Below are 14,959 nucleotides of genomic sequence, written 5' to 3' on the forward strand. Positions count from 1 at the left end.
ATAATTAAAACATGAGAAGGTGGCTGGTATTTTTTTTCTGCAAAAAAGAGGCAATCCTAAGCACCATTATTGAGGCCGCAGTTAGAGGATAGCAGTTGCGTGTAATGCACGCCAGCACTCTGCAGCACCGAGTCCCTGACAGATGACAGTACAATCATCTTAGCAAGGGGCAGAGGGTTAGTAAACTTCCCTTTCAGGTATTTTGTAGCAGTTTCAATATCTTTTCAGAGCTTTTCATTGTTCGAAAGTGTGCAATTTCAGATATTTATTTCTGTCAATGCACTTCATTGCAAAAAAGTGTCACTCTAAGTGTTACACATGTTGCCACTGAATGTCACTCATAACTACACTGGAAACATGAAAATGTCCCACCTCTCTTTCTGAGAACTGCAGTCATTAAGTCTGTATCCCGTTAGTGACCTTCCATTTTTCAGGCTTTGCAGTAGTTTAAAGATCTTCTTAGAGTTTCTCGTTGCTCAAAAGGATGTAATTGCTAATGTTTATGTTTCCCTCTTTATTGCTTAATTTTGCTTGCGAGAAATTGGCACTCATAGTCATTGAAATGTCTCTCATAATTACACTGAAATTATGAAAATGTCACACATAGCAATCTGAAACCTTGGCAGCTATGCTCCCCTGCCCTGTATCACAAAACGGAATAGAAAACTTCCCTGAGCGAAACGAATTTACAAGCATACTGTTTAAATTAGAAGATTCAGGTCTGGGAATCACTTTGTTCAGTCAAAGAGGCTTTCAAATGTTCTCAAAGTGAGAGAAATGGCGATCACCAGATCACACATAAACTAACGGATGTCTCTTGAATTGGAAGCACGGGCCAAGGCAAAAAGTTGGACCACTGGCAATTAAAAATTAGTGGCTTGCACTAATGCCTTTTGGGGCATCTAAAATGTACTGTGGACCCATAAAGTGAAAGTTTTTTTGCGACATTAGCAAAACAAACAGATGGTCCCCTTTTTAAATGTTTTTATTAATTAGTGATGAAAGTTGAATGCTTTTTGCCATATGCTTCATTTTGGCTCTCCTCAGGACCAGCCACATAGGAATATTTACATTAAAGTAAACTTTATATTAAAACAGAACTCCTGGGCTTAAGGGGAATATACGTGTTATTATCAGTGCAATAGTGGATTTGATGACCATGTATGTACGCAGATGGGAAGGTAGTAAAGCCACAGTGTAGATTCAAAAGGGACAGGAGTATGTGGGATGAAACGGCGTCGAAAACATCCACTTGGCACAAAGCACTAGTGGTGACCCCTGTGAAAGATGCACCATCGGATTCAACAATCTTGCAGATCGACGTTCACAGCAACATGTGAACTGTTTTTGTTTTCCAGAAAGCCTCCGTTGGATTTCGAAGTATCTGAATAGCAGCTGCCTTCCTCAATGCTCCTGAAAACACGACTCCCCTATACACAGTGTTCAATGCTCATTCCTCAGTGACCATTTTGAAATTCCATTTCACACATCTGTATCACTGCTCGCTAGCATCCCCTCAATTTCTCACATCAACCTCAAAATCCTTCTTCCATTTAAACACTCATCCACATGTTTAGTCTGTCGCTTTTCTACCTCTTTAGCAATTCTCCCAATTCATCACCTACAATATATAAAAATGAAATGAACTTCACACCTGAGAGGAGCTGACAGATTGCCTCCATTGGAAGATCTATATAGAAAGTGACAGTTTTATTTGGAAGATCAGTTTCCGATGAAACACATTAGACCCGGCTGTGGATGAGCTGATCCATCAGGCGGAGAATATCTTACTCTTTCCACTATCTCCCCCGCCCACTACCGAGCACCTTTGATAGGAGCAGAGGCTTTCACTTAACACTGCTTTCAACAAACATGTGCTTTGTCCAAACGCAGCATAGGGATGTGTGAGAAAAGTCCCTGGATTCTTGGCAACACATCCCGACTACAAATGTGGCCAAGCTCAACGTCATCATACTCAGATTTTAATGAACACTTCAACATTCTTTGAAGGTAAACTAAAAAAAAAATGCAAGATAAAAATGTAAAGTCATACTTCAACTAGGAATGAATGCAAATGCCCAATAGAGCGGGCAGAAAGTATATAAAATAAAAAGTAAAGACCAAAAGAAAGAAAAAATCAGAAATGAGAACTCAAAAACACTAACAAACTGAAGGTATTCTAGCTTTGCAATATGCTGGTATTGGCAATGCCAATGCTTAGGCTGCGCAAGCACCAGTAAAACCAATACTGACAGGTGCGGCAAGCTTGGATTGGCTATCTTTTCTATTGTTTATTACAGTAACACCACTGCAAGATTGCAGGTATGTACAAGCAATGTAGCACAAAGACCCATCCATATAGGAACTGGGAGAGAAAGCGAGGATCTAGGAAAGAGCGAGAGGTGCAGGTAAAGAGCGCGGAGACGGCCTAGGATGAGATGGGGGAATGAGTGACGAAGAGAGAGAGTGAATGCAGGGATGAGAGAGGAACAAGTGACTAGACAAAGGGAAGCAATCGCCAGCCAGGTGGGTGGAGCAAAAGTCAACAGAGAAGGGAAGTAGGCCGGGAACAACCAAATGCAACAATGGGAAAAAGGATGGGCTATGCACTCTCTGGGCGCTAGATGACAAATGCCACAGAAAAAGCAAGAGACAAAAGTAGTGCCCTGAGGTCAGTTGTGGAAGGATACAACACATTCAAACAAAAATCAAGGTAAGGAAGCAATGCCCAGAAGCCAGACAAACACAAGACTAGGGAATTAAGTCATCGAATCAGGAGCAGGGATTTGGAATGGGTATGAAACCTATACCAAACACAAGGAGATGATGGGCGGAGTGCTGACATTTTTCAAACACTCACCCCCAGTAACAGATCTGGGTTGAATTCATCATGAAAGTTATGCCGTCATGATCAAGAAGAACACCCAAAGTCTCAAATACCCAAGGTATTGTATATGTTATCCATAACAGCCAGAGAAAATTGTCTGTAGCGAGACAGAAAAAAGGGCACAGCTTACCACCATGTTGAAGAGTATTCCAATGGACTCTTCAGGTGGGTAGTGTCACATTACAACACAAAATACAATGTGTACGGACAGAACACAAGATCCTTACCTCTTTGGGGAGCAAGGAAATGAAGTCTCTTTGGAACTGAGGCTCAATCACTTGCATCATATGCTTCACTTGCGTCGGCTCACAACTGTCGATGAGTTCATCTAGAGCAAGTAACTTCTCCGGTCCACTCCAGCTCTGCGAAAGAGAGAGAAAAAGTTTAAATACTTGGGCAGAATGTTATGTCCATAGGAATGCAATTCGAACAATGTGACATGCTCAACATTTCAACTGATTAGACAGCTATTTGCAAATTATTTGCTGTAAAGTGTAATTTTGATTCAGTCATTGAACTAGTATTAGAACAATTTCCATACATTTGTGTTCAGTGAAACAAACAAGTTAGTTACATTCTGATACAATAATCCTCTGTATGATAACGATTCTTCTAAGGATGAAGGTCATTAAAACGGTTGTCCTCCAGTCTGCTGAAAAGGTGTATCTTCTTTCGCAAAGATCAGAGGACACTGAGATTACTTTTTAAATTTCCATCAGAGCCAGGTCTGACCCAAAGGATGGTAAAGGGTGCTGTGGATTCAACAAGTGTATTTTTCATGGGAAGAGTCGTCATTACTGTGCAAGTAAACTGTGCTCCTTTTGCATGTTTTATATCCAAACTATTTAATCATCATAACTGACAAAGGAGGGATGCTATGGACCAAATAATTACTTGGCAAATAGGTTCTGCTGCAAGGCCTTTACAAAGCGTATGACAGAATCAAATTTAGCGTCACAATAAAACAGAACTTTGCAGAAAGCTTAATGCGCAAGTTATAGTTTGGTCTCCACAGTAGGTTTAGCTACACTATTTTAGTGGCTGTGTTAACAGAATGAGCCAGAGACATATTTCATACCATACATTTAAAAATTCACCAGCCAATGACGTATTATACTAATATGCAAGTAAATGACAACTATGTTCACGAAAATACCAGAAGCATGTTTAATCATGTCCTTGTTTTAATGGAGAGTTGATCAGGTTTCTCCACCAAGCACATCAGACATGTAAAATCGAGTGGATTGCTGCTAAGCGCAAAATATTTTATGGAATTAATAGAATATAGGCACTTGGGAGGTATACAACATCATTTTACCCCTTAACCTGTAATATATTTTTTTGTATCATTATTTAATTAAGGGTTTTTTGGCAGCTTTTATCAAGGACATGCATTCAGCATTAAGACTGAGATGTTTGAATGTTAGCTCGGAAGGAGCTTTTTCCAGTTATTTTGGCAGATGAACACAGATGCTTCCTTAAGAAGCGTTGATTTGCGAGCTGCACACTGTTGTGTGACACTTCCGAGTTTTTTTCACGACCTTGTTTTGGACCCCAATCCAGCTCCAGGCCTTAGCCATGTAACGAATATGTTTATTCAAAAGCAGGGCCAAAATGCCCAAAACGTCACCCAAAGTGAACCAGAGAGGGGGCTGTGTTACAAAGTTCTTTGAGAAGAAAAAAACATGGATGTAGAAGTATCATGTGCCATGACAATGGGCTTGTCTTGCGGGCACGGATAACTATTCCTCTACCCCAAGTTAGATTCAGGCAATAAAGATTGAGGAAACACGAAACTGGCATCCCTCAATCAATCTATGTTTAATACCACATGGTATGCTATTTATCAGGTGCGATAAATAGCACCCATTACGAGTTGGTGGGGAATAACATGCGGATTTTAGTGTTTAACACACAAAAATCCAAATGATTCGGTAAATACCACAGACCCCCCCCCCCCCCCCCCCCATTAAACTTAGACGGGTTTGACTGGCCGAAATGTAACAAAGGTTGAGGTATTCAACGCATCCAATAGTTGTCGAATGCGTTAAATACCTTCCAACACATAATTCTGACCCATGAATAAACATGGGTCAGAATATAACTGCCCACTCGTAATCATTCCCTACATGTTGGTTTAGGGACATGAATGCCCGACTGTCTCCACCTTGCCCAGAAATCTCTCTAAATCTACCAGATTTCTTAACTTGAAGTCAGGTCCAGCCTACTCACACAATTAGCGCCTCAATCTCCAACATTTATACCTTGAAGCATGAGCTAACCACTGCTTCTCTTTCATGTAACCTATTTGCCTCTCCTGTACCAGCTGAGCATTCAGATTTCAAAGGTCAGAGACGTCCTACAGTTCATTACATTCAAAAGTCTCCTTTGCCACTTCCTCCGATTACTAATTTCCGCTTCCTTGACAAATCAGATCTGCTACTTTGAGGTGATCTTAGGGAAGCATAGGCACTAAACATACAACCAATATAACATTACATATGCCTTTTTGTTGTCTTTATAATCGACTGCATGTCTGGTGGTCTATGTGCATAAGTGCCTGTTTGTCCACTGCCTTTCTCTGGAAATGCGTTAGTCTGTGTGACTGCATAGGCCTCTGTAGATACGCTGACCTGCATATATTTGCTTTTGCCGTGCCAGCATAATGAATCAGTGAGATCAAGGTTTAACACTGAAACTTTATTTGATGTGCAGATCACAAATCTGAATCTCACTATAGTCTATTCAGAATTCCATCAGTCACTGAGGTGAGTATTCCATCAGTCACTGAGGTGAGTACCACCTAAGCCGGGCTATAACACTTATTATTCCCAGCAATTAGGAACACCATAAGTGTAGTATGAAGTACTCTATAAAAAGCTATTGCATATGTAAATGGGTGCCAGGATATTGTGCGTCTGTGTGCATGAACTTTATAAAAGTCAAACTGATTGGCTTTGTAAATACTTGTTTAATAGGTGATTATATTGGCTTTCTTATCTATACTAATCAGAAAAAAACAGAGTTTAACTTAAAACAAAAAGGGGTACAATGTCTTAGAAAGGTATGATCTACATCACTAATAGGTCAGTGTATGGTTCTCCACCACTAATGTGTCAGAGAATATGTTAAACAGACCCAAAAAACACAATAGACACGTTCTAGACATTTTGGACAAAGGCTCACAAGGAGTACAAAGAACTGTACTGATGTAGCAAAGTACTGAATTGCATTTTAATAATCACATACAAGTGCCAAGAGGATACAAGGCCATCTGCATGGCCAATGGTCTTCTAAACCAACATGAATAGACATGTGTGAAACATATAGAGATCATGCTGCTGTCTCAGCAGAACAGGAATCATGACATGGCTTTTACCAAAAGAATGTGAGATTTGTAAGAACAAGCGCACATCATCTGCCTGGAAAAGCCTTGAATAGCTCCAGCTATAGTTCAGAATAAAGCTCGAAGGCCTTTCTTCATTATAGACAACAACTTCTACAACAGTAGCCCAGTGTTACCTGCTGACCTTGCATCTATCACATATGAATAAGGAACATTCAATGACACATGACAATAAAGAACAAGTGACAAAACCAAGCTTGCAGGTACGAATTCAAGGCTCTAATTTGCTTTTCAGCAATCCAGGAAAGCACAGCAACATAACCTGCTCTTCAGAATACTGTGCAAGAGAGCAGAAAAAAGCCTACTGTTGCTGACTAGACTTTGAGACTCACTGAGAAACAAAAGAAAGAGATACACTGTTTATCCTGATCAAATAGCAAAACCTCGTGAAAGTACAGTCTGCACTACTCCTGCTGCAAAATAGAAATGCACCCAAAAGCGGGGATCCAACCTTGGACCCACGATGTTGCAACCTCAACTGCAAGCTCCTCACAAGAACGCTTCAACCACAGACAGTTCTTAGATCCCACGCCATTGTGTGTGCCAGTCATATTGTATTGTATTGTAAATGCATTTATATAGCGCTTACTACCCCTGACGAGGCGTCAAATCACTTTTTCGGCGGATAGCACGCTACTCCGGGACCCATAGAGGATTAGTGTTGAATTAGTATAGTGAAACATGCAAGTACATTTTAAGTGGTGGGTAGGTTAGTCAGTTATTTGGATTTGGAATGATAGCAGAAGGATAGAGGAGGAAAAAAGGTTTGTATTCATATAGCGCTTGTTACCCCTGATGGAGTGTTGAAACATGCTATTCAGGAAGCCCATAAAGGATTAGTGGTGAATTAATATGGTGAAATATGAAAGTAATTTCAGTGGTGGATATTAGTCAGTTATTTGGAGTGTGAAGGATAGCGGAGGGATAAAAGGGGAAGAATGGTTTGCATTCATATAGCACTTGTTACCCCTGATGGATGTTGAAGTGCTTTTCTGGCGAGTAGCACGCCACCCCGGAACTCAAAGGATTAGTGTTGAAAATTTGTATAGTAAAATATGAAGTAATTTGAGTAGTGGTACATGAGCCCAATTTTCCCAATGTCCACACATCCTTCAAGGTGAATGCTTTGAGGTGGCTGCATGGCAGCAGGGCTGTGGCTATACAAAGAAGAGGATGCATAAATACATTTTAAAACAGAATATCAAACAATTCTAGGCTAACATCTGTCAATGTATGGAGCCTTTATTACTTTCTCCCCGAATTTCTTACATTTTTTCAGGCACAAGAACATATGATTTCATTGGCACATTTCGTTAACGTTTTGCTACCATCTTGTTTTAAGGAGCTCCTGAAACTAACCCCATATCTACAGCTGTTCGATGGGTTCACGGTTGCAGAATCAAGAAACACAACGACATCATTAGTCTGAATGGCAGATGTCGCTCGCCAGGCAGGGCGCCGGCCTATTCTCAACATCCTTGAGAAAGTACAAGAGCCCTGATCACGGCAGACAAAGCTCAAGTCTGAGAGGCGAAAATGTGTTCGTGTTATTGGGGCCGTGAAGAAAACATACTCATTCACTGCCCACAAATTACTACAAGTAACGCCTAATTTGCGCATGATGCAGTCATTTAGCGGTAGCAGGAAAACATCATTTTATTTTGTAGACATGAAATTACACATTAAGGAGTAGATGGGGAATTTTGACGGGTAATTTTCCGTACTCCACATTTCTACTAATGGGCGCCATAAAATGCGATGCTTTAGAGGCGGTCATCAGAGAGCTCTGCAGATTTGCATCATGATGATTTAGAGAGAAGTGAATAACTAAGATAGCACACATCTGAGGAGCGTGCCTAGCTAAAAGTCATCTCAGCGCATCAAAGGGGTTTGATTTCTTATGCAAACATGGATTAAAGGGAGAAAGAAAACAAACATTAAAGAGGACTAGCCGGTTTAACAACAACACAGCACCAGAAGAAGCACTAATCACATCACACAATGAGGGAACACTTGGGATTTTTACAACTAACACAAACAGAATAAATAAGCAGTCCTGAGGTTTTTTTTGGCAGCTGCAGCGGTGAACAATATGCAGCCCATGTTTCATAAGAATGACCTATACGGAACAGAGTAACTGGTGAGGATTAGTTGTGTTAGGAGCCTAATTGTTCTGTGGATAAAGAATGATAGGCAAAAAGAAAAAAACATTTCTAAGTTTTCTTTTTGGTGGTATCTGGCATCCCCAGGTGTATAGGTGAACGTCCATACGGTATTAAAGGTGCTTCTGAGCCGTTTAATACTAAAACTTTTGGAAGATGTCAAGGCGATGACGCCTTTAAGGAGCATGGGTGTAAAGTAGTATCGAGTCAGTTTCTCAGGAAGGTTACAGCTAACCTCTAGTCTACCTTTGACGGCCAGATACTAGTTGGCAGTGATAATTTGCTAAATGTCATAGGAGGTTAGAAGAAGATATTTCATGATTCGACGGTCATAGAACACAAATACGAGGTCATTCTAGTATCTGCTGCCCTGGAAACAGATCCTCAAGCTGCACTTCACTGATGAGGCCCAACACAACAGAAACCTATGTGGGTTGTTTGTGTTCCTTTTTAGCTAGAATGTGGCTTTGCATTTCGGCCAAGACGGTCCATTTACAGGAGGGATCAAAATCGATGAGGAACCAGACAGACATGCGGGTGGGGGGGGGGGAGGGAAACGACCTGATGAATAAGAAACTACAGATACATTTCAGAGATTAATTCTTTCATTACGAAAGTATACTGTCACCAGTGATGAAAAATTAAGATTATGCCTGCTGTATAAGTGAGCCACAAATTAGTCCTTCTTGCACAAAAGCTGGCATGAAGCACATTCAGAAACACACAACTTCCCTTTGCTTAAAGGGCCTGAAGGAGAATCCTTATTAATGCAGTCTCATATCTCTCGACACAGTCTATATTTTCTATGTTTCTGGATCGGAGTCAAGACTTTAACCTGCCTCAAAATGTGCAGTGGCAGCATTTCACAGAAGATCAGGCTTCACATACACAGCTATCTTCAGAAACACTTAACAGAGGATATATATAAGGAAATAACCTCGCCTGACGGCTACTACTTATACTGCATATATATCAAGGGCTTGGCATAAACGACATCTCTCATTATACATGTGTATTCCAATGCAAGGAGATTGTTGCAAAAGATGTACGTGGAAAGGGTTAAGAAAGGTAGTTTGCTATATAGTTGCATACAACAGTGGAGTTATTAGATTTGATTTCAAAGAGCAGTATCAAGGTGACATGGTGCTTCACAGCATAACCTAGAGGGGAACAATGCAAGTACAACTGTTGAGTAATGTAGGCTCCTGCTAAATTAATTGGTACTGTGTTCATAAAATGGCAATGGCCAGACACACAGATACAATATGGCAGACAGAGGTGAGCAAGCGAAAGGTCCTTGTCAGTCGGAGTTAGCCGCCACAGAACATCATTCATCCAGATCCATATTTCCACCTATGTGGCAATAGCAAGAAGGGCAAGTAAATAGGGAATCACTGACTTAGCAAGCTAAGGTGCCAAGTGCTCAGCATAACTAGCGCATTTCACTAACTCACTACTGGTATTGTCATTTTATAGTGCATTTTCAAGCAGTCTGTGGGACGATGACAACTTATGCACAGTAAAACCTGAAATTGCATTATTAATGCATTATAACTTGAAATACTTCAATAGAAGGGAGGCAATCGATTTAGGCAGGAGAGAGGGGTGTGTGGGTGTGTATATATACACACACACACAAGTACACATACATGAATATATGCTCTTGATTTCAAAGTATTTTATTACATTTTTTATAAGCAAAGACATTAGCATTTCTGTTACAGGGTTAGCCAATCGCGGTGTGCACAATAGCGTTTTGAGGTACTTTGGAATATGTATTTAGCTAACCCCACATGACGTAATTTGCTGAGAATAAGAAAAAGGGTGAAAGAAAAGAAAGGCAGGAGAGAAAGGGGTGAAGGAAGAGCAAGAAGACAGGCTCTGTGGTTATAGGTCTTTTGACATGTGGCTAGCTTGCTTGTGGAGAGATAGTGAAACATGTTGGAACACCTACTGACCCGAGGGGCCATAGCAGTTGCGCTCAGTTGCATTTACCTTACCACACATAAAGGGGAACCGGGTATGTGTCTCCGGGGTGACTTGTTTTCATGGGGGTTTGTAGAAATCTAGATCCGTGTCCTTTCCACATTCCTCTGGTATGAGGTCTTACTTGTGTCTTTCCAACTGGCTAGAACTATTTTCACTTCCGCGGTCAGTAGGTGGTCTAGTAGGTCTTTATCGTGATCTGATCTTAGGTCTGTGGTCATGAATGCGGTGGCGAGGAAGGAAAATTCATTGTTAGCTTACAGCCCAGTACCTTATTTATAAAACCAAAGATTTTCTCCCAGGTTGTTTTGAGTGTTTGGCATTGGTAGATCAGGTGTGCTAGGTAACTTTCATATGAGCATGCAATGTTTTTAGATGAGATGCTAACTTTTCAGCCTACATGAGCCAGTCCAATTAGGTCATGTCAGTACCATATAACCTCAGCAATCATGCTGACACACTCCAAAGGCTTATGCATAGCACCAATTTTTGAACGTTGTCGTAACCTATGGATTACAAACAGGTATGGTTGGGTACTTTACTTTTTTTGCATGGTAGCGGATTCTAAGATGGCTGGACACCAGATTTGAAAGACAGAATGAAGTGGCATTGACAGCGTTTAAGGAAAAGAGAGCATTATTTCAGGTCATAATTCTTAATCCTGCAAACGTAAATATATGTATTCTTTGTAGCTCTTTACAAAAAACAACACGTGGGAAATCCCCCTCCCTTTTGCAAGGGATCATACAAGAAATCTAAACTAAAACGTTCCACATGTATAGCTGGAAGAACCTTTTCACAAACTATGGGCACAGTATAGCCAAAAACGTCTAAACAGATCCAGTAAGTTAGCCTAGTACACGGGTCTCTACATTTTGATAGTGAGAGCTACTTCTGATCTATGAAAAACTTCCTAAACTACTGCCTAATACATGTATTAAATAATGGCACAAAAACATGATCACCCCACTTAAATAAAACCTGTAAAGCAACCATTTCTGATGCAGTAAGCACCCACCATTAATGGCAGAAGGGCAGAAGAGCAGATAACGTAAGGATGTGGTCCTGAAGAACTTGTTTTGTTGCTTTACTCTTCTTAAAGAATTATATGTCAGATGAGACTGAATGGTTTTGTGGTCTCTTTGTCATTTAATATGTTGGTTCAACACTACTCTCATTAGGAGAACTAGGGCCGAAAGCATCCATCATCTGGCTAACTGCCCTAAAGTCCACAGTGTCTAGAAATGGGCCCTGCCTTAGTGATTTAACATAAAGACTAGGTACTTCACTGCAAGCAATCATATCCGGCAGCTATCCCCATAAGTATAAGTTTGAGGCAAAGAAGAAACACAAATTAATAACACAAGAGATTCATTTTGCAAGTTAAGTATTTTGAACGATTAATGAGTAAGAATGACAGCAGAGGTAAAAAAGATAATAGGGAGCAAAATGAGAGACATAAAGAGAAAAAGATTGTGATGAAGGAGAAAAAAAGAGATGAAACAAGGACAAGTATTAACAAAGCAATAGGCTTTTTCAATGTTTTTTAACCATGTTATAAAGAAAAGGAAAAACATCTGAAATGACAACACTGGCCACCTCATACCACTTCCCCCCCCCCTACTTTCAACCATGCTGCTCAGCAGCCACACTGCTATGCAACATGAGTTAATAAGATAGTGACAAACCCAAATAATAGGAGTATTTGGCTTTGTTAATACTTTTTTGCAAGTATGTAAAGCAGCAAGACTGTTGTGCAACGTGGTTTTCGCTAACCCTGCTGACCGAACGCCTACATGAATTTGGGAATTAAAGACTGGGCTCTGAAACCGCTGACCTCATTTCTTACAGATAGATCTCAGAGGGTGACTGTGAATCTGTTCCAATCGGTCCCAGCCTCCTTGCCATGTGAGGTTGCACAGGGTTCATCCGTGAGCCCCACACTATTTATTCTTTACATCTCCCCACTTGCAGGCTCATACGTTCTTTCGGCTGCAGGCTGTCTCATTTGCCAGTGACACTCAGATAATCATCTCGATTTCAAAAGACGTGGATGCCACTGCAGCAAATTTCAATAACTACATGACATCCATCCATCTGGCAGTGGCCAGATGGATGGGCAAGAACTATCTGAAGCTAAACGGGGAGAAGACGGAGGTGCTACTCTTTGTAAGACATCCCCCATTTGGAACAGGAATTGTTGACCCGATACGTTAGGTACCTTACCTATTCCAAAGGACACAGCAAAGAAGCTAGGTGTTCCTGGATAGCGAGTTGTCACTGGAACCGCCGGTAAATCTTGCTATGACAACCTGCTTTTGGATCATTAGAATGGAGAGGAAAGAGTTCCGTTTATTTCCCTCATGGCACTTAAACAGGTAGCTCTTGCGTGTGTCTCATCAAGGATAGATTACTGCAATGTGCTTTACCTGAAGACCAACGAAACTACTCAAGCAAAGCTGCAACAATGCAGCATGCAGCGGCAAGGCCTACTTTGGATATCCCTAAACGTCAACTGGCGTCCAAGAGACTACATGAACTGCACTAGTTTCCGGTAAAAAAAAGCACATTATGTTCAAGTCACTTTATTTTGTGGATTAGGCTCATACAGTGTCAGTTCTGCTGGAATCAAAACCATGTTTCAAAGATACACTCCTACGAGAAATCAAAATTGGGTAAATGTACCCAGAGTTAAGAAGAAGAGATGGGGAGGCAGAACCTTCTCGGTATCAAGGCTCTGGAATGCTCTTCCTCATCAGCTCACGTGTTTGAAGCTGCATTCTCCCCTCAGGAAGGCCTTAAAGACCCGTTGTTCCACTTTGTAGGGAAATCTAGTTGCCTTGGCATCTTTTGGAACCGTCATATCGCCGAGTGGCATTGCAAGAAGTTAGCGCCTTGACACCCAAGGGCATTTGTTGCGCTCTCATAAATCTTGTTCATATCATGTCATAGTAGTATCACTGTAAGGAGTTCCGTAAAAAGCCCCATGCGTCCACAATCATCCGGGCAGACTAAGTGGACGACAGACAGACAGTTTACAGTTTGCAGTCATGCTCATTTTCAGCATACACGGACGCCGTGTTATAGACTATATAGCTCCTATAAAAGGCATGGAACAACTGCCTATTGAAATCCTCCAAGAAGCGTCCTAGTAACTTGCAGTGAAATGACATTGTTTTAACCTGATTCAGCTATTTCTTTCAATTGCTTACCTACCTGATTGCAATATTTCTTATCAACTGTTTGTTTGTTTCATTCTAAAATGCTTTCACAGGGGTTAAGTAATGTTTTGGAGGACTTGCATTGCAGTTTGTCTCATTACAAGTGCTGTTCAAATCTTGTGCGGAGTCTATAAATAAACGCTGGCAAAATCCTGCCAAATTCCCAAGATCAGCCGAAATCTCAAGAGAGTAGCGTAAATCTTGTTCGCCATTTTGAAGGAAGGCAAGCCAGGATCTACCGGCTGGTTACTGAAGCAGTTCCTTGTAATGCTTGTCTTCGGGGGTCGGGGTGCCACGTTCTTCAGTTTTGGATCCATCCAGGTAAACCTCTGTCAAAAGAGGAATACCCGCAATATAAATACTCACATGTACCACCAGCCTTAGTAAGACTTTCAGTTTTGTTTTTCTTTTTGATGACGCAACCTCGGACAAATGTGTGAAGAGACTTCAGCACCCCAACTCCTCGAGCATTGCACAATTGTCATAGTTTCCGGAGACCTTTAGAGATAAGAGACTATGTAGCCTTGAGAGCCCTGCTGTTAATGTTGGTGAATGAGTGAATCAAGCGAGAAAGGAGTTCAGAAAAAGCATTATTCTCGGCTCAGGCTCATTGTGAATTAAGGTCTAAAGACATTATTCCTGCTGCATTAAGAGGCTAAAAGATGGACCTTTAAGAGGAAAATCGAGGACAGTTCAGAGACGAAATGGTAGAATTAAGTTTCTTCTCACAGCTAAGTTAAAGACTAAGAGTAAGACTTAGTTAAAGAATTCAAGAACAAATCAAACAGAAATAAGTTGGGTCTTTCTTCTAACGGACGGAACACTTTCATTCCAAGTCTCCTTCCCCGCAGTCCCCTAGTTAAATCCCTTCCCCTCATCTCTGGCCACACTGAATCTCTGGAAAGCTCACTGCATAGTCGGTGCTGCCAGAAGGTGGGCATTTTGAGGGTACTGCCCCTGAGGAACATAGTCCTGTCAACCACGACAAGTCTTCATATGCAACCAGGACAACGGATAACCTCCTGATATTCCTTGCTGCAAATGGTGCAGCTAACAAAGTGAAAAAATAATCATACCTTGAACATGAATCGACCACTGGTGAAGCCAAACTTTGCATTAAGAAATAAGATTCTGAAAAAGGAACTTGTAAAAACTCAATGTCAAAAAGCAAAATACTAGGCATTAATGTAGCCTTTAATTTTCTACTGATTCAAAGGCATCACAGGTGTGGCTCGTGTTTGGTATACAATCGTAGCAGGCACTGAATTTACAAATGCGCCAGAGTAATCCACCCAAA

The 14,959-nt window shown here is 41.0% G+C and overlaps 1 protein-coding gene across 4 annotated transcripts in view; it reads right to left on the reverse strand.

Moving 5' to 3' along the window:
* The window catches only part of FBXW7 (F-box and WD repeat domain containing 7), a 728,515-nt gene that overhangs the window by 31,430 nt on the left and 682,126 nt on the right, over positions 1 to 14,959 (reverse strand). For all 4 annotated transcript variants that reach the window (XM_078676925.1, XM_078676926.1, XM_078676927.1 and 1 more), the window contains one exon: positions 3,115 to 3,249. In XM_078676925.1, coding sequence (XP_078533051.1) covers positions 3,115 to 3,249 — 135 coding nt within the window. The remainder of the gene's footprint in view (positions 1 to 3,114; positions 3,250 to 14,959) is intronic.

The sequence above is a fragment of the Lissotriton helveticus genome, chromosome 2_1 (assembly GCF_964261635.1).
Source record: "Lissotriton helveticus chromosome 2_1, aLisHel1.1, whole genome shotgun sequence".
In the NCBI taxonomy this organism is placed as follows: Eukaryota; Metazoa; Chordata; class Amphibia; order Caudata; family Salamandridae; genus Lissotriton; species Lissotriton helveticus.